At 34.9% G+C, this 20,401-nt stretch overlaps 1 protein-coding gene across 36 annotated transcripts in view; it reads left to right on the forward strand.

Moving 5' to 3' along the window:
• The window catches only part of kcnab2b (potassium voltage-gated channel subfamily A regulatory beta subunit 2b), a 176,255-nt gene that overhangs the window by 80,131 nt on the left and 75,723 nt on the right, over positions 1-20,401 (forward strand). For 20 of the 36 annotated variants that reach the window (XR_015522895.1, XR_015522892.1, XR_015522896.1 and 17 more), the window contains 2 exons: positions 1,169-1,290; positions 2,883-2,924. Coding sequence is in view for 22 of the 36 variants with exons in the window: in XM_087305922.1 (XP_087162048.1) it covers positions 1,223-1,290; positions 2,883-2,924 (110 nt within the window). In the remaining 14 variants the exon portion in view is untranslated. Of the gene's footprint in view, positions 1-1,168; positions 1,291-2,882; positions 2,925-8,532; positions 8,791-12,008; positions 12,570-20,401 lie in introns of those variants that run through there. The other 16 variants (XR_015522897.1, XR_015522899.1, XM_087305926.1 and 13 more) reach the window with 8 other exon arrangements.

Genomic DNA, 20,401 nt, shown 5'->3' on the forward strand with positions numbered 1-20,401 from the left:
TTACTGTGTCCCACAAATGTTTTAACTTTTTCCCCATTAATGTTTTAATTTTTTGTTTGTTTGTTTGTTTGTTTGTTTGTTTGTTTGTTTGTTTGTTTGTTTGTTTGTTTGTTTGTTTACCTGATAGATTAATACTGACAAAGTTAGATTATTTGGATCCTCTCCTCCTCAAGAAAAGCAATAGATTTTTTTTTAACAAAAAAAAGTACAGTATACTGTAAGTTTATCAATACATGAAGAAGCATTTGGCTAAAAGCAAGCCAACTCTTATTGACTCATTTTTTACATGTGATTCTTTTGTCTTGTTATATTGAGTTTTTTTAAATTGATGTTAAAAACATAACTGTATTTCATACCAAATGTTCTATATTTTGGTAATGCCATTGCAACGGTGTTGATTTCTTATTAACATTATTACAAAATATGAAATATTTAGTTTAAATTTTAATGATGCACGCATAATGCAGCTGTTTTTCAATTAATTTTGCATTCAATTAATTTTGCATTCATAAATTCATTTACTTTCAGTCAATTTGTATTTGTTTAATGTTTCTTGATATTTAAAGTGAATATTCTGTACTCATTTATAACTGTATTTCATACAATGTCTACTTTGCTTAAGTGCTACATTGGCATTGACAATCATAGATCTCTGCTAATAGAGAACATTTAGGACTGTTGTATCCCACAGAATCTGCATTTTCATGACCTGTAATCCCATAATACATAACTTTATCACCCGTGTAAGCTCTGCTATTTATGGCACAGGTCACACATGCTGAAATATGCATTAGCGTAGTAGCTAAATAAGTTATCAGTGTGTCACACTGAAGCCGAATCAAACATGTTTTTCTCTCAGATTAATGACCCTATACTTTCTTTTATTTATAAAAAAATCCTCTAATGTTTACATTTGATAAAATAACATGTATGTCATATTCAGATTGCAACATCCTAACCAGCTACTCCTGCACATAAATGCAGCTTAGTTGTGAGGATTTTCAGTATTCCTGTGGCACAAACAAGTAAGCGGCGCCGCCTACTGGCTGTTTACTGTATCACTAGCCCATTGCAGACTTTTGACAGGCTATCTTGTGCATGACAATAGTGAGGTTAATTAACTTGCTGAAACGGTGGTTGTATATGGCTTCTTTTGTGTGTTCTCCAGAAGCTGAGAGTCTGAGTGAGAGCCATCGACTGCTCTCTCCTCCCTCACGGCTCCATGTACCCTGAACCCAACACTGATTCCCCTGCTCGTCTCTCCACACGGCAGAGTGGATCCCCTTACACGTGAGCGAAACCTCATTTACCAAAACAAAACATGAACAGTTGACTGATTATGTACTGCATGACCACTACATAACCAGTTTGACTTTTTCAGTTTGTGGGAATCAACTGGTCTTAGATCAGGGATGTTCAAAGTCGGTCCTGGAGGGCCAGTGTCCTGCTGACTTTAGCTTCAACTTCAGGTGTGTTTGATTAGGTTTGGAGCTAAACTCTCCAGGACACCGGCTTTCCAGGACCGAGTGTGGACACCCCTGTCTTAGATTATAATTTTTCATAATAATTTAACATCTCTCTTGTATAAAAATATCGATTTGTTTTTAAAATTACAGTGTGTACTTTTTTTCTAAGTGTACTTTGATTCATAAGTTATCTTGAGCTAATGAAAATAATATATTTAAGACAAACGTTAAGGGGTAATTCTGCAAAAATAAACATTTACGGGTAATTTAATCTTGCTATTGAAGATACAGGTGACTTTTTTATTTTTAAATGAAGCAATAAAGAAGATTTGTGTAATGCAAGTCAATGGTCACCTGTCTTTAAATTAAACAAATACCGACAAGTCCATTGTGCGACTCTTCAAGGTCCCAGCTAAAAATCTACTTACTGTTCTACTAAAAAAAACACCTACATTTCAGATGACCTGAGAGTGAGAAAAAAATTATGAAGTTTTCCAAATATAATAAAGTTTCAGGAATAGAAAATGTACTGATTGAAGTTTGATTAGAATTAGAACATTAGAAGCAGAGCCTCATGCTTGTGATGGTCCTGTTTGTAACACGTAGCTGTAAAGCACAATTCAAAACAATGTGGAGAATAACACATTCAGACATACAATAGAGGAAAAACTGCATTGCTATAATGTCACAGAGCAGTATAATAGCAATGTTAGAATGTTTCCCATTAACACGACTGGAATTAAAAGCAGTTTAGTAAAAAAATGTTTAGAAAAAGGATGAAAGGAGAAAATAGCAGACTGGATATTTCAATTTCATCCGATGTGTCTAATAATATAATAATATAATATGAATAAACCCTTAAAACCCAGATGATAGTCTACAGACAGAAATGTACCTTTTCCTTCTATTTAGCTTAATTTGTTTTCTCTATAATAAAGGGGTAGTTCACCCAAAAATCCTGTCATCATTTACTCACTCTTTGCTTGTTCAAAACCTTATTGAGTTTTTTCTCCTGTAGAATACAAAAGAAGATACTTTGAAGAACGTTGCTTGATTGAACCCGTTGAGTTTTTTATCCCTACTATAGAAGTTGATGGGTCTCAGCAGCAAACATTCTTCAGAATATCTTCTTTTCTTCATATCTTATCTTCATAAAGGTTTAAAACTATAAGGTAGAATAAATTATGTGGTAATTTTTATTTTTGGGTGAGGTAACCTTTATTATACTGTAACTACTGTAGTTAACACCGTAAGCTATAATACCAAGAGTGAAAATGTTTAAACAATGTCTATTATAACTTGTAACTAAACTTGTGTTAATCTGTGCTCTGCTCACATTATTACATTATTCTCACTCTCTCCACTAAATAAAGTTAAACTAACTTTTCCACCCCCTTTTTTCTGTCATCCCTGTAGAGCTCGCTATGGGAGTCCAAAGAGGCAGCTGCAGTTTTACAGGTACTTTACATCTGCTCTTCGTGTGTAAATATAGCCAGCTCTTCACGAGATTACATAAAACGCTTTCATCCATAAAACTATACAGTAGAGACGCTCCCTCTGGAGTGTCCAGGAGTTTAAGTGCTCACTCAAGGACAGTGGTGATGGGATTGTAAAACCAGGAACTCTACATACTTCCTAACATGAGTCAAAAAGTTTTGTTCACTGCAAAGATTCGTATCCATTTTTTGTCTTTTTTTACAAACATGTTTTTAAAGAGCCCCTATTATGCATTATAAAAGGTCATATTTTGGTTTTGGGGGTCTCCAACAACAGGTTTGGATTGATGCAAGGTCAAAAAACACATTTATTGTCTTATAATATGCATTTATTTTTACCTAATTATCCCAACGACTCCTATATGGTTTGTTCAGTGATTCATTTGTTCCCAAACCCCTCCTTTGTTTGCTTCTAATTATCCCTGATTGGTTCAATGACCCAGTCTGTTATTATTGGTTGACTGCGATCAGCTTGAGATGGAGATAAATGCCTAGCACGAACAAGGAGTAGTCAGAGCACAGAGTATATGTGTGAGCCCAATGCAAAAATGCATTAAAGCAATGCAGTTAAACACCAGCATATTCCTTTATTCTTAACCACAACCACCAGGTAATACCAAGGACACACATTCAGTATTAATCTACACAGTAGCAAAAGTTGATCTATTTTGAAAATTTATCACGCCATGCGTGTGAGAAACAGCTGAAGGTGGCCAGAGCAATAAACAGCAGGAAATTGCGAGCACAAAATGCATTTAAATTGGTAGAGTAAGAAGCCCACATCAAGTTTTTAACGTGGTTTTGGACGGGATATGTGAATAGCCCTTACAGATTAAACCTAAGAGAAACATTACAAGCACTGATCTATAACAGATACATGATTACAAGCCATACGGAGTGATTACAAGTTACAGCACACTATTCAATACATATTTTGCAAACTAAAAAGAAAACGAGGCAACCATTTTTAATCACACTTCACGTTGTGAAGGAGAAACACAGGATCTGGAGGAAGAAGAAACTGGTCCATACAAATTGTGTAACAGTTACTGACAAAGTCCCATACATTAGTAGTCTTTGCTGATCCTTTCTTTAAAACAAATGGTTGGTGAATCCTGTGCTGCAAGGTAGTTTATTGTATCAATCATCAGAAAAATGACAAGAACGAACACAGCACATGATTGGCTATACTGCTGTGTTATTTGGAAAATGAACTTTAACCCTTTATTTCTCACAGCTCTCTGTCTGGCCATGATCCCTTGTACTCTGCTAGTGTCTGAAGGTAAAGGCACGTTCATGTTTTACCAGATCCGGCAGTTCATATTAGGTGATGTCCCATGCAGGAAAAATATCCGAACAAATTACAAATCATTCTTTTGACTCTTAGGTCGACTAAATAGAATCAATAGTATTAAACACGGTGCACTTTCAGATTTAATCCTCAGCTGAATATTTTCATTCACTTAGAGCTGTTACACACTGCATGAATGGTAATTTTCAAAAAATACTTGGCAGTGTCTGGGTCAAAGATAAAAAACATATTAAGCATTGAAAAAATCAAAATGTAATTCAGCTTTAAAGTGTGTTTTTTCATGGACATCACAACATGTGCTGTTTACTTATATTTTATAATACAAAGAGAATTTCTGACTCATTTTACAATAGCATACATTTTACCATCATGTGTCATTGAGCGTAACAATAGTTTGTATAATAGAAATTCTTCTCATATTTAGAACAAGATTAATTTGCTGACAAAAAATAAAACATTAAAAGGGCAGCCCCAAAATTCTGATCAGTTGTCAATTGAAATTGTTATACTTTGTCACCAACTTTCAAACCACTTGGATTTATCAAATTGTAATCAATAATTTGAAATATTTTTTATAAATAATTAGGTGTTATTACTTTTTTATTCTTTTATATATTTTAACATAAAGAGGTCAGAGTTACAATGTTTATTTTTATTTTTACATAAATATATTTGTTATTATATTGTTACATTTGTTAAGACAAAATCAAATACGCAATGTTTCATTCATTAATTCTAAAACGTATATCCAAAAAAAATTAAGCAACGGGTATATATATATATATATATATATATATATATATATATATATATATATATATATATATATATATATATATATATATATATATATATATATATATATATATATATATATATATATATATATATATATATATATATATATATATACATGTATATATATGACATACAGTCAAAGCAAAAATTATTTATACCTCAGGCAAATTCTGACTTAAAGTTTCTTTAAATATTCAACTCTTATTCTATTATTTATTTATGTATTGACCAGAAATGGCACTGGCTTCTCCCAAAAGATAATAATGTACAAGAAAAAATAAAAGTAAACTTAAGCCAGAATTTGTCCAGGGTATGAATACATTTAGGATTAAATCATAATATTATTTTTGATATTGTAATACTATTTTTTAGTCAATTTTTAAATGAGCATTTTATACCAACACCTAACCATTAGACTTATCCCTTCTGTGCAGTGATGTATAAAATGTGCATAAAAAAATCCTGTACCATAATTATAAAATAACTTGAGATGTTAATACGCAATGACAGGTGATGAGTTTTCACTTTGTTATGGTGACACATTTGCTGCTGCACTCCGTTTATAAAAACCAAGATGTAGTAAAAAAAACATCTTGATCGCTGCTGAGTCATTTGAAAAATCACCAAACACACTTACTGATAGCCTTTCACTCAAACACAGCAACACAGACTCCCAATGCCCTATGAAATGAGTTATATATTTAGACTGGATCTGACATCACAGGCAAATGGTGTATGCTAAATAATAGATGCTACTGTTTTAAAGCACGCCTGGAGTCTTTAGTCACAGGGAAATGAAGGAAATGGCAATGTTTGCGGCGTTAGCAAAGTTGCTCGGGTATGGAGGGCTGTAATTAACACAGCGCAAAAGAGCTACTGTACTTGTACTGCAAATGCTAATGTGTTTCCTATTATAATGGGCAGCAGTACTTAGCATTTACTGTTTGGACAAATTTATGGTGTGCTGGGTTTGATTTTCACTCGATTACATAATATCAGCTCTTTTTCTCTCTTTGGCATCTTGTTTGCATCCCTGTTGTATTGGATTTGTTGTTATCATTAGATAAAGAAGAACATCTGCACTTGAAAACAACAAGGACTGATATTTGCACTGCAGCACATCATCTATTTATGAGCTGCGTGGCATGTGCATCAGTGAATTATTTGTAGAACCTTATTTAAAGTTTATGAAATGAATGTGAATTTGGGGATGACATGGTGGCTCAGTGGTTAGCACTGTTACCTCACAGCAAAAAGGTCACTGGTTCGAGTACTGGCTGGGTCAGTTGGCATTTCTGTGTGGAGTTTGCATGTTCTCCCTGTGTTCGCGTGGGTTTCCTCCGGGTGCTTGGTCGTAGTGTAATAATAATAATAATTCCTTACATTTATATAGCGCTTTTCTGGGCACTCAAAGCGCTTTACACACAATGGGGGGAATCTCCTCATCCACCACCAGTGTGCAGCATCCACCTGGATGACGCGACGGCAGCCATTTTGCGCCAGACCGCACACCACACACCAGCTGATTGGTGGAGAGGAGACAGTGATGAAGCCAATTGGAATATGGGGATGGTTAGGAGGCCATGATGGACAAAGGCCAGTGGGCAGATTTGGCCTGGATGCCGGGGTTAAACCACTACTCTTTTCGAAGGACATCCTGGGATTTTTAACGACCACAGAGAGTCGGGACCTCGGTTTAACGTCTCATCCGAAAGACGGTGCTCACTGAGCAGTATAGCGTCCCCGTCACTATACTGGGGCATTAGGACCCACACAGACCGCAGGTTAGGCGCCCCCTGCTGGCCTCACTAACACCACTTCCGGCAGCAACCTAGCTTTCCCATGTGGTCTCCCATCCAGGTACTGACCGGGCGCAGCCCGGCTTAGCTTCAGTGGGCGACCATGTGAGAGTTGCAGAGAGCTAGCTGCCGGCCGTATGTATGAGTGTGTGTGAGAGAGCGTATGGTTGTATTCCAATACTGTGTTGCAGCTGGAAGGGCCCATGTGTGGAAGGGCATCTGCTGTGTAAAAAATATGCTGGATAAGTTTGCGGTTCATTCTTCTGTGGTGAGTCCTGACAAATCAAGGACTAAGCCGAATAAAAATGAATGAATAAATGTGAATTTGATTTGATCTTTTGGTATCACTTTATTGTGATGATCCCTTCAACACATTTAATTGATTTTAAATTATATTTCAACTAATTATCATTGGAGTGTAAGTAGACTGTAAGGTTGGGGTTGGGGTTCAAGGGTTTTGTTAGGGAAAAAGGATTTTTTTTAACATATTTTGTCTTTTTCTCTTTTCATTAAACAGTTGTATTTGTATTGCTTAAAGAAGATTTATTAACTGAATTTCTGTTGAGTGTGATAGTGTTTGCATATTAATGAAACATTTTTGCAGAAGTAGATGGAGCTGATAGAGATGCAAAGGCTTGATTGTCTAAAATTAAATTGAGCTCTGCAGCTAAACTTCCTGTCAGCAGAAATGTTTTAAAACTGAACATAGAATATGTGCTGTTTGAGAAAAGTTGTAATGTTGTGCAGAGAAATTGTAGAAAAAGAGGATGCATGTATGGGTGCGGCCAAGGGAGGACTGGAGAATGATTGACAAGTGACTAATTTCACTAATCTCCACCTGTAAATATCAACTAGGTATAAAAGCACGAATCAGGAAATGAAATTAGTTGTGCACCCCTGAATGTAACTTGTGCATTGCAATGAGGATAACAGAGTTCTGTAAATCGAATTATTCATTTGTATCCAAATATGTTTGACATTGAAGAAAAATCTTTTCTGAACTTTTTTTTTTTTTGAACACGCATGGAATTAAAAAAATATTCCAACAGTTTGTATAAGTTGACATGTACTTGCAATGTTTCTTAGTAAGGAGAATGTCTGTTGGTGGAGCAGTGCCAGCTAAAGTAGACAGTAAGAAGATGGTCTACTAATAGAATTGGTGGTAAATACTGTAGTCGCAATGTAACTTATAGTCACTAAAATGTGCTAAAAAAGACTATCAAAATAAAGTGATACCCTTTTAAAAACATGCTATATTTGTAAATTGTTTCATTTAGTTAATTTCTTTAAATAAAATATATATTATTGTTTAGTTTAAATATATGTATACGATTAATCTGAACTAATATTATAATGGTAATATTGCTAAAACAATACTAAATAATAATAATAAAATAAATAAATTAAATGATTAAATTACTTTAACTTTTTATTAAAATGTTATATTAAAAAATTAGGATTGCTTATTTATTTATTTTGTATTTTATTTTCCATGTTTGCTACCATGTTATTTCTTGTTCTTCATTCTGCTTTGGATAGCTTGTCCTTTTAAATTTTATACTCATTCAAAACACTGAACAAGCAAGAAAAAGGTGCTTTCAGTATGCTTTCATGTGGTACAACATCAAAGGCTTTTAGAGCGAAAGCTGTCCTGAATAATTCATGTTTGCAGAGCATTCTTGCCCTGCGATAGGTGCGCAAAACATTCTCTCTGTGACATTTTGCCAAAGTGGGCGGTGCCTGATGCTTCAGTAGGCGGAGTTGATGGTTCAGTTCACTAATTGCTGAGGCTGATGCTGGAAAGACAGTGAGTTTAAAGAAGAAAACGGCAGTCTTCTTCAGTCAGCGGACCACCATTAAGCTGTCAGATGAGCAGTGTAGTGCAAAACCCATACGTGACTCGTCCTCCGAGGAACCGGGTAAGTACTAAGCTGGTACTCTAGCTGAACATGGGTCCCGCTTGAGGATGTTGCATGATGATCCTGCTCACACCCTCACTCCTGTCCCAGAAATAGAAAGCAAGGCTTAAAAGATCCACATACTGTTCTACTACACTGTAAGCTACTGCACCATTATGTTTTAGTGATGAGAGTAGAAAAAAGCAGGTTTGCCTCGTATTATGAATTGCGGTAGTGTATTTATATAAAGTTTATATCATTTTGAATGCCTCTGTACTTGCTTTTTTATTATTTTATTTTAAATAATGTAAAGATTTAGTGATATCTTATAAATAATACAAATAGTAATAATAATACATTTAATTTAAAGGTGCCTTTTTGGCAACTCAAGTACACCATACAATGAAACCAGAGCAATAAAACAACAAGAGAAATAAAAGTAGACACAACAATAATACAGATACGATTAAGTGTTAAAAGCCACCTTAAATAAGTGAGTTTTGAGTCTTATTTTGAATAAAGTAATGGAGTCAATGTTTTTGATGGCAGGTGATAGTGAGTTCCAAAGTAGGGGAGCAGAGTTGCTAAATGCTGTGCTGCCCATAGACGATAGATGAGCAGAGGGAACAGACAAATGTAGGGAGGAAGAAGCATTGTACACAAATGTTCTATTATTTTTTTTAGATAATACAATTTTACATAAATTATTTTTGCTTTTACTTTTTTTTATATATATATATATAAAATAATTTATTTGATATATATAAAAGTTGAACTAATATACACTACAATATATTGCACTAACCGTACTGTATATTACCACTATATTGTAAGCTGCTAAACAGCTCATCACAAGAATGGAAATAAAAGTCTATTCTGTTCTATTTCTAGTTCTCACTTTAGCTTTTGTCAGGTATGGAAACAAACTAAGCTCTGGAGAATAAGGAGAGGGTGTCATGTTGTAGATCTGGTGTGTCTTATTTGGTGAGATGTACTGTAAAGTCTTGTTACTCTTCTGGACTGACTTCGTTAGACTGAAATGTGGCTTCTTAAATGTGAACAAGAATGGCTGTATATAAACATATACACTATATGGAATTTTGCGAGTTTTATGGTCAATATTCTGGTCTGTTATATTACTAGTAGAAAGACATTTCTTATTCATGATGTTTTGTGGATGTTTGTTGTGTGAATTATTAAAATATGTTCTAGGATACAGTTCTTTGTGAAAGGGTTTCTGGTTTTAAATGGATTTCTGTTGTCATTTGTCATTGTTAGTTTGCTATTGTTTGACCAGTGAGTATTTTTAGCATGCCTTCTTGACTATTGTTTGCTGTCTTTTAAAGATTTAGAGCTGAAATCAATTGGACCGTCAGTGAAAACACCAGATATGCAGGATCAGACCACTAAAATCATTTTTAAATAATTTTGTAAATATCATGCGAGTACTATAATATATGGATGTTTCTTTAGCTATGGTAGTTTTGAACCCATGAGATTCTTAAAAAACAAAGCAAAACAAAACTTTTCATACTTAATCTTGTTTATTATATTTGATCATTTATAACAATGTTCAGAAATACATTACTGAACACATACATTACTGGGTAGCATTTCTTTTGATATATTTTTTAAATTAGAATTTTAATTAATAACTACTTTTATTTAAAAATTATTTATACAATCACTTATTTAAACTGTGTATACAGTGCTTAGCATAAATGAGTACACCCCATTTTAACATTTTTATCCATTTATCAGTGAATATAGGGAATATATTTTAGTGCATTTGAACAAAACAGTTTTAGGTAAGGCAAGGCAAAGTTATTTATATACTATAGCACATTTCATACACAATAGTAATTCAAAGTGCTTTACATATACAGGAATAAAAGAAGAAAAAAGTATAAGAAAATAAAAACAACTGAGAATAAAAATGTTTTAACTTGTTTTAAAGGAATGAAAAAGAAAAGATAGACATAATAGTGTGATCTGTCAGAAGTAGCACAGTGATTATTCAGTAAAGGTAAGTTAAACAGATGTGTTTTAAGTCTTGATTTGAATGTGCTTAATGTTGGAGCAAATCTGATCCTTTCTGAAAGCTGATTCCCACAGTGCGGGTTGTAGTAGCTGAATGTGGATACACCCTGCTTTGAACGAATTCTTGGAATTTCTAATCTACTTGATCCTAATGATCTGAGTGATCTGTGAGGTTTGTATTCAGTGAGCATATCTATAATGTGTTGAGGTCATAGGCCTTTTAGTGATTTATAGACTAGTAATTATACTTCAACATCTATTATGAATGTAATTGGGAGCCAGTGTAAAGACCTAAGGACAGGAGTGACGTGCTCTAGATGAGCTGCAATTGTTAGAATGTCTTTTTGGGAAGGCCTGTGAGGAGGCTGTTACAGTAGTCCACCCTGCTGCTGATAAAAGGATGAACTAGTTTCTCAATGGAAGCAAAGCATCTAATTCTTGCAATGTTGTTAATTATTATTAAACAAATATTTATTAAAATAATACTTTAGTCACCAAACATATTTAGAAACAGAAAGATAAAACATTTATTAAAAAGGAACCACAAAAACTACAAAATTTCAGCAAAATTTGTTATATTTTTGGAAACTAGATATTTATACCATTGTCATGGTATAGATATCCATGGGAATATACAAATATAAATATTTTCCATGGTATAAATGTCTACTATTTTTTACATTTACTACTTTTACATTATGTAGTCTGATCCGTAAAAATAAAAAAAATAAAATAAAATTTCTTCATAAAAAGAATCAAATAAAGAGATAATTTTACTGTAGTTTTCATATAAAATAAATAAAAATAATTACGTGTGTTAATAAAAAAAAAAAAAAAAGATCCTGTAACTTATATAGGAAAGCCCAAAGTTGAAAAAAAAAAAAACATCCATACAGACACTTCTGATATTTCATCCTCTGCGTGACCTCTTACTCCATGACAAAAGTACATCATGTTTACTTTTAGGATTGTAGTCTTTGTTGGGGGCAGTGGCAGTCTATTTTTTGACCATCATACAGTACATGAGGAGTCTGGTTTAACTAACTGGATGCTGGATAGATTTGGCATCAGGCTCCTGTAGGCCTCTTCACATTCTCCACGCATGCCTGAATGTCCCTGATCATGCATGAGTACAGAAAAGTCACACTTTTCTTCATTCGGTTTCTCAATATCAACCAGTAAACTCCACCATAGTATATGAGTCCCACTGGGGCGGGTGAGCTCTGAATGCAGTGCATGGATGTTTGAGTCTGGTGTTGATATGCCACGAGAGGCGGGCGCTATTTAAAGCCAGATCTATGACCTGCAACTGCTCTCAGTCATGCCAGTCTCTTCACTTGTCTCTGTGTGTTGGTGATTCCCGTATCCTGCTTGCTGGGCATGTTTGCCACCCATAGAAGCAGTCTGACTGAGTTGCGGGTCGGGCACACCGGCCGCCGCCTCAGCCGCCAACACAGTGTCCCATCTGAACAGGTACCAAAAAATGGCCCGCCGGGAAACAGCGTGCGGAGAAGCAGCAGCATTAGCAGCAGTAAGTTGCTTTCCCTGTCCTTCAGCGAGAGCATGCGGAGCGACATCGACCGATACCTGTCCGACCAGGGCCTGTACCCTCTGAGGCAGGGTGGGGGGGAGATGGGGGAGATTCGGAGCCTGCGTGAGGTGCGGGCAGCCGCCCAACTCAAAAACCTGGAGGACTTTCTGAGGTCCAATGGAGTGTCCCTGCAGGAGTCCATCTCCTTCCAGACTGGCATGAGGTACAGGTAAGAGGCAGAGAGGTTGCAAGACTTTCACAAGTGATAATAGGTGCTGGAGAGGAAATGTGGCTCTCAAGTTGAAGATTATTTTGGGGGAAGATATGCTTTCTTCATTGGTAAGTTGTTAGTTGGGCTTTTAAAGGAATGTTTTTTGGATTACAATTTGTGAATCCATTAAACAGATCTTTGGGTCTGGTGGGAGCTTCGCTTAGGATCAACCATTGAATCAGATTAGACCATTAGCGTCCAGCTCAAAAAAAACAAATGTAAAAGAGTTTTGATAATTTTCCCATTTAAAGCTTGACTCTGCTGTAGTTACATTGTGTCAAGACAGACAGAAAATAAAAGGTCTAGGTCAATATGGCTAAGGAGGAACTGGCATAATAATAAAGGATGTTTGCTGCCGTACCATGGCTGCAGCAGGTACAATGATATTATGCAGCCCCTGAAAATTGTCCCCACCAAGGTAACAGAACTGTGTTATATGATTATTTTTGATCTGGAGAATGATTCAAAAATGTTAAAACTCAACCGTTCAGTTGTAGGGGAGTTGTAAAAGGAGCCTATTTTCAAACAAAAGTGGAGTGTTCCTTTAAATGAGTGCTGTTTAATATTACAGTATGTACAGCAGTATTTATGCTAGCATTTTACAATATGGTTTCATCTTTTAGCATTTGCTAATAGTTTAACTTTTAGCATAATCTACCAATTAACACAACTTTTTTTAATGATTTATTTGTACATTTAAATTTCTAAAATAACCATGCATGAGCTTAAAAATCATATGAGAAGCCCATATTTTACTGATGTGAAGTGTAAAATGTGTTTTAAAAACATTTTTAATTTAAAACAGGGAACGTGTGAACATTTTTTTTTTCATGTTATATGTGTTTCACACATGTTCCATATAAGCGTCACAACTGATTTTAATGTGACCCTCCCAAACATGGTAACTGCTAAAATCAAAAGTGGCTTATGTAAAGATTGGCCACTGTGATTAACATTCACATGAAAGGAACAATTGGAATTTTATTAATTAACCTTAATAAAGTTAATGTTGTGATAATAAATTGCTTTAGTTTGTCAGTTTGTTAAAAACATGAAAAATATCTAACATTTTTCATTTTTTCATCATGTATATATTTATATTTTATTTTATTCATATTTATTTGTATTTACCAAATATTAATTCATTGTTTTGGGGAGCAATAACACTTTGAAAATAAGATTCCATGCATTACATGTAGAATGACCTTTTATTTAACAGTGCCCTTTTTTAGATTTTATACATGTATTATTATAATAATAAGAACAGTAACTTCTGCATAATTACACATAAGTCAGATGCCAAATCAACCATTAACAAATTGCATATTATTGTAAAGTGTTGTGGTTACACACTAAGTTCAGCCTTTTTTTAAACCCCTCATTTCTTGTCATCATCTTATGTTAGATACAGCTTTCCTGCATTGTTTATGGTGACCAGCATGGTGATTTTAGCTGGGAAGGAAACATAATTTGCAATTCATCTTTATGGTGTGCCTATTGGTCTATTAGTCTATTGGTTGTCACTTTGGAGGTGTAATGGAGTCTGTTTTTGACCGTATGGTGTGTATCTAAGGCACTCAGAGAGAATAGCAAGTGTTAAGCTGAGACTGAAGGGGGGTCTGGACCAGCTGTGTGACTTGGATTAAGTGCTTTGCTCTTATAAGCCATTTGTGAGGGCATTGGTCTTTTCATGGTTGCATGCTGGTACAGTGCTTGGGTCTTCATTTGACAGTCCTGTCAATAACATGTCAGGCACACATTATCAATACATCCACCAGAAATTATACTTAGTGCAAAGAATTCTAAGTGTTTCTACAGGCTGCGCATTGCTACTTCTTAAAGTTGCAGTGGTTTTACTTTACAACAAGGTTAAATTGGTAGTAAATGAATTTTAACATAAGAAGTATTTACATTAATATGGCAATTTAAGAAACAACATACACAATTACATCTTCATGACTTTATAAACAAAATATTTCTCAATTGAAAAGCTACAGTACACAACAATTAAATACATGTTTTAACCCAATTATGCCAGCAAGGCCATGTATACATGTTAACATGTTTTCCGCTTAGCATGTAGCTGCATTACACTTCTTTCTGTTGGCTTATTAAAGTGCGCATGTGTGACAGTTCTTATTGGAGATTTAAGCACATCCAAACAAAGCTAAAAGTTTTGCATTCAAGTAGAAAAAAAATATACTTTAAACTCAGATGCTTTCCTGACCCAACAATTTGTAAATATGCATTCTCATCTTGTGTAGCTGAAATAGATACAAGCAAAAAGCTGCGTCTGAAATTGCATGACAAGATAATATACAGTATGAGTCGTAAATTTCCACTGACTCATCGCAATATTGTTCTTCAGTTTTTAATGATTTATTTAACATGACAGCCGGCAAAACAAATGAAATACTTAGAGTTAGATACGCAAATTATTACATTCTGACGTCACAACCTAAAAAATAAGCAGATTTGTTTTGAAAGTCTTGTAATTTTGACTTAGTTACAGTACATTGGGAAGTTCTTTGTTTGGATATAAAAACTTGTTTCATAGGTTATTCATTCATTCATTTTCCTTCAGCTTAGTCCTTTTTCCACCAAATGTTTTACACAGCGGATGTCTTTCCAGCTGCAACGCAATATTGGGAAACACCCATACACTTTCACATTCTCACACACACACACACACACACACACACACACACACACACACACACACACACACACACACACACACACACACACACACACACACACACACTCATATTCATACACTACGGCCAATTTCGTTAATTCAACTCACCTATAGCGCATGTCTTTTCACCAAGGGGAACTGGATCACCCGGCGGAAGCCCATGCGAACATGGGGAGAACATGCAAACTCCACACAGAAATGCCAATTGGCCCAGCTGGGACTCGAACCAGTGACCTTTTTGCTGTGAGTGCTAACCACTGTGTCACCGTGCCGCCTCACAATGGGCTATTTAAAAAGCTAACTTTCCTGAGTAATCCACATATTGGTGTTCATGTAAATGTGTTCATACTGTTCTTGAAGCATATAAACTTACAGTTTTGTACTGTAGTTCACTCATCCTTAAAGGCACAGTATGCTAGTGGTCGTTACTTATTTAAAACAGTAATAACAATAACAATGATGACATTGTGATGTTTGACAGAATTCTAAGAGTCATCATATTCACCTCAAGAACCAATGTTTTGTTAGTGTATTACTGGATTTTCCACAAGCATCGTAAGCAAAAAAAATCTGTAACTGATTTTAATTTAACAGTCTGTTTCCCCAAAGCATCGTAATTTAAGGACCAACTCGGAATCACTATAAGTCAGTCATCATTTTATTGTATTTTATTGGACCCTTTCTTCCTCTTTTTGAAATTAATTCGTATATAAAATAGGCCTGATTAAGAAGGGCAGAAAATATTCATTCATTCATTTTCATTTTGGCTTAGTCGCACCAGTGGAATGAACCACCAACTTATCCAGCACACGATTTACGCAGTGGATGCCCTTCCAGCTGCAACCCATCTCTGGGAAACAATTATACATACTCATTCGTAGTCATACACTATGGACAATTAAGCCAACCCAATTGACCTATACCGCATGTCTTTGGACTTTGGGTGAAACCGGAGCACCCGGAGGAAACCCACTCGAACGCAAGCCAGAAAACGAACAACAAAAAAAAAGTAATTACAGACGGTGCTTTTAGTTTAGTGATAAACTAAAAGCAATCAGTCAAAAGGTTATATACATGGCAAGTGTTTTTCAGCCATCGATAAAAGGCTAAAATATTGATATGACTGTTTTTAAATTCCAAGGTTTCTTTCACAGCATCGATAATGTAATTTAATCAAAATATAGTCTTTTAAATAGATCTAAGTGTTAATTTAGTTGTTTACGTGTAAAACAATCAAAAGGCCATTTAAATGTAAGCGCTGTGAGGAGCAGCAGTTGAGTATTGAAACCACATTGAAATACTATGGTCAAATAAATGTCCATATTTTAAAGAAATGCCACAAAACAACAGAATTTGATTCAGTATTTCTTGTCCACTGTGAAGCCCATTTATCTAAATCAGGCTGTGAAGATCCTTAATTTTAAATAAACCAGCTGTTAAACGTAGTGAGTTTTTAATGGCATAACAGTTCACCAAAAACACTTGAGCTGGATTATTCAAAAATAAAGGTCCCCACTCATATCAGCCCCACTCATATGTATTGGGCAGTTCTTATGCATAACTTAATGTTTTTTAACTTTTCAGTTTTAAACCATACCACATTAGATAATGATTTTTGGGTTAAATGCTCAGAATACAAATTTCTATAGTGTTATTTTCCAGCCCAGGCTCATTGAAAATCTGTATTTCAGCCTACATTCTTACAAAATGTAAAATACGTTTCTCCGGGTTTGTTTTGCTGCACGTTTGAAATGACAAATCCACTGATCATTATCCTATATTTTACCGTCTGTGTGTCTCACTGTCTATTTCTATAGTTGTCTGCTTATTAGTGGCTGAAGTCTGTTACTAATTTATATCACTCTCAGAAATAAAGGTACAGGAGCTGTTACTGGGGCAGTACCTTTTCAAAAGATACATATTTGTACCCAAAGAGTCCACAGTGGTACCTTAAAGGTGCATACTAGTGCCCAAATGAACCTAAAAAGTACATTTAAGGTACCATTATGGACCATCCAGGTACAAATATGTACCTTTTGAAAAGGTACTGCCCCAGAGACAGCTCCTGTACCTTTATTTCTGAGAGTGTAATGGATAAATTGTGCAAGAGATTACTCTGAAACACTTTAGTTTAGAGACCGATTATTACTATTCATAAACAGATTAAACACAGCAAAATGACAAACTGCAACTCAGACACGATAAAACTGTAACAAATAGATAAAAAACATGAATAAACTACACACATATGCCTTGATCTTTGCACACGCCCACACACACACACAAACACACAAAAACCCCCTGTGTGTTTGTTTAACACATTGTGCTGTTTTTGCTCATCTACTGGCGGCAAAGGTAACAGGAAGCCCACCAAACAGGTAAATGTGATGCTGTATAGAGTTCCATTATAGCTAAGTTACTGTACAAAATAAACCTGGTTTAGAGTGGTGATTCTATTACGGTGTGGTGGCCCTCAAAATCGCTGGGATTTGCATCCTATTTTAACATCATGAAATTTAAAAGATGTGTTTATATCACTCAAGTATGACTGTGGACACATTTTACCTAAACACAGTTCTGACTAATCAGCTTCCAAAAGATGATTTTGCATGATAGGTGCCCTTTAAATAGTACCAGAATTAAAACATGTTGAATAATAAAAAAACATATTTTGTTTTCCAGTGGTCTTTGTGAAATTTAAGACTAAGATCAGTTTTAAGTTATTAAAATCACATTATAGGAGCAGAACCAATCACAGTGACCATAAAAATGAAATGGTTAACCAAACATGCCATTTAACGTACTGTACACGCTGCCTTTTTTAGTCTCACATTGGATCTCAAGCAGCATCACAAACGCGGTTTGTCAAGTGAGAAATGCAAATACTAACATGTCCACAGTTTACAGTCCTCATATTTTACACAGGATTATTTGATATAGTGTTGATATTCTCCTGCATGGCATGTTGTTGCTAAATTGTTGAAAGAGTTGTCTATTTTCTACCTGCCACATGCTCTCAGATCATACATCTATATCGGTCTGTTTAATCTCCAAGTCTGTCATCGACTTCCTTTACTACCCTTTTTGCCTGCATGGATTTAAATAGTCTCTGTGTTGTCATGTCTAAACAGTCTCAAGCCTTTTACTAGTGATTGTAATGAACTGTGACAAGGAACAGCAGATTCGTTTTATTTAATTCCATTTCATGTGTTTAGGAGCACTGGATACTAATAAAACATTCAGTATAACTATTAGATATGGGTATTTTTTTATTTTTATAATGCATACATAATTATTAATCCATATAGTGAAGTTACATTGTCTACCAGCAGGGGCTAGCTGGATCATTCAACAGACCCATTTGGTGACACTAAAGTATGCCAGTTGTATCCACAAGATGGCAGAAAGCACACATTCCCTGTTAAAGGCAGCCCTTAACATTTTGTCTGAAGCAAATGTCTTCATCTGTCAAGTTCTGTTTCGTATAATTACTTATTTATAGCATTTATATGATGACTTTTTTCATATAGATTTAAGACATTCAACATTGTCGTGATTCTCTGTTTGTCCCCGAATCTCACCAATTGTCTGATAGCTGTGGAATTAGTCGTCATCCCAAGACCCCTGGAGTTGAATGTAATCAGTTAAGCGTACAAGAGTAATAATTAATAACTAATTAAGTGCAATGCAGGAGGGAGTTGAAGCTCTTTCTGTTTGTCTTTCTCTCTGTCCTGCAGATCTAATGAGGCAAGCCTCTTTTCTGCTCTACTTCCTCTTCAATTAAAGGCCGCCGCTCATTCTGTCTCTTTGTTTTTCCTTCTGTGTTTCTCTTTTATTTTTTTTAATGTGTTATTTCCCCTTAGGGAGTGGACTCTGGATTACACATGCACTTATATAATACTGCCTGGTTTATACATAAATATGTACATGGAAATATACATACAATACACATACAGTGAGGTTCGGTATCAGAATACATTATCAAGCCAGGTTTATTGAAGTACAAAACCTATAAAAGTCAATGTCTGACTGATTAAAATTTGCATGTTGTGCACTAAACAAGCAGACTGATGAGTGAAAAGATGAGCTCAGTAAATTAATAATTGATTGACAGTAAATTAAATGCCAAACAGACCTAAAACTTCAAAAAGAAAAACACTACATGATCACACTATCACAAGACATGACCACAGAAAAGGACAGAATGCTGAAGCACACCTGCTTTTAGTTGTGATGTTGCTCATTACAGATCAATACATAAGCCATATCATTTCTTCAGATCTACATTTGTGTGTGCCAGAGGAATTCCTGATGGGTTTGACTCCTTATAAACATTTTATAAAATCTTAGCTGATAAAAATCATCTCATGTATAAACAAACACGTTCATAACACACTGCTATTTCTCTGAATGTTCAGTATTTGTTTTTGTTCCTAAAACAACATGTGCCTACTCCAGGTCCTACCTTTAACATCAGATTTAACAAAAAAGTAAACATGAGATTCATTTGTTGTTTTTGCAAGTTTCTGACCTTTTTGACCAAGTTAGATTACACTGTACTAGATAAGCTACCAAGCAAGTTAATTAGGTCAGAAAAGATATGATGCAAATGTTAAGTAAGGGATAATGTGCTGTATAAATGTAGGCTGATGTTCTTTCAAAATAAAGTCCGACAGGCTCTTTTATGACACTGAAAGGCTTTATTAGCTCCCATTTTATATTAAGTGTCCTTAACTGCTATGTGCTTACTTCAAAATTTAAATACACTATTTACTGTATTCATAATGTATTGCAGAACACTTCTGGTGGATATGGGCAGGGTTAGGGACATGTTTTGTGGTATGGGTAGGTTTAAGGGTGGTTTAAGGTTTAAGGGGTGGTCAATTACAGAATGTAACAGGATGTAATTACAGAAATTAATACCAGATGTAGGTACATGCATGTATTTAATCAAGCATAAATACAGTGTAATGGTATATATTTACACAATAAGTAATTTGGAACAAATGAGTTATTTCAGTACAGATTAGTTAAGGCCACTTAATATAAAGTGGGACCCTTTGTTCTGCAAAAACAATTGCCTAGATGAACA

Source organism: Danio rerio, chromosome 23 (assembly GCF_052040795.2).
Source record: "Danio rerio strain M-AB ecotype USA chromosome 23, GRCz13ab, whole genome shotgun sequence".
NCBI lineage: Eukaryota > Metazoa > Chordata > Actinopteri > Cypriniformes > Danionidae > Danio > Danio rerio.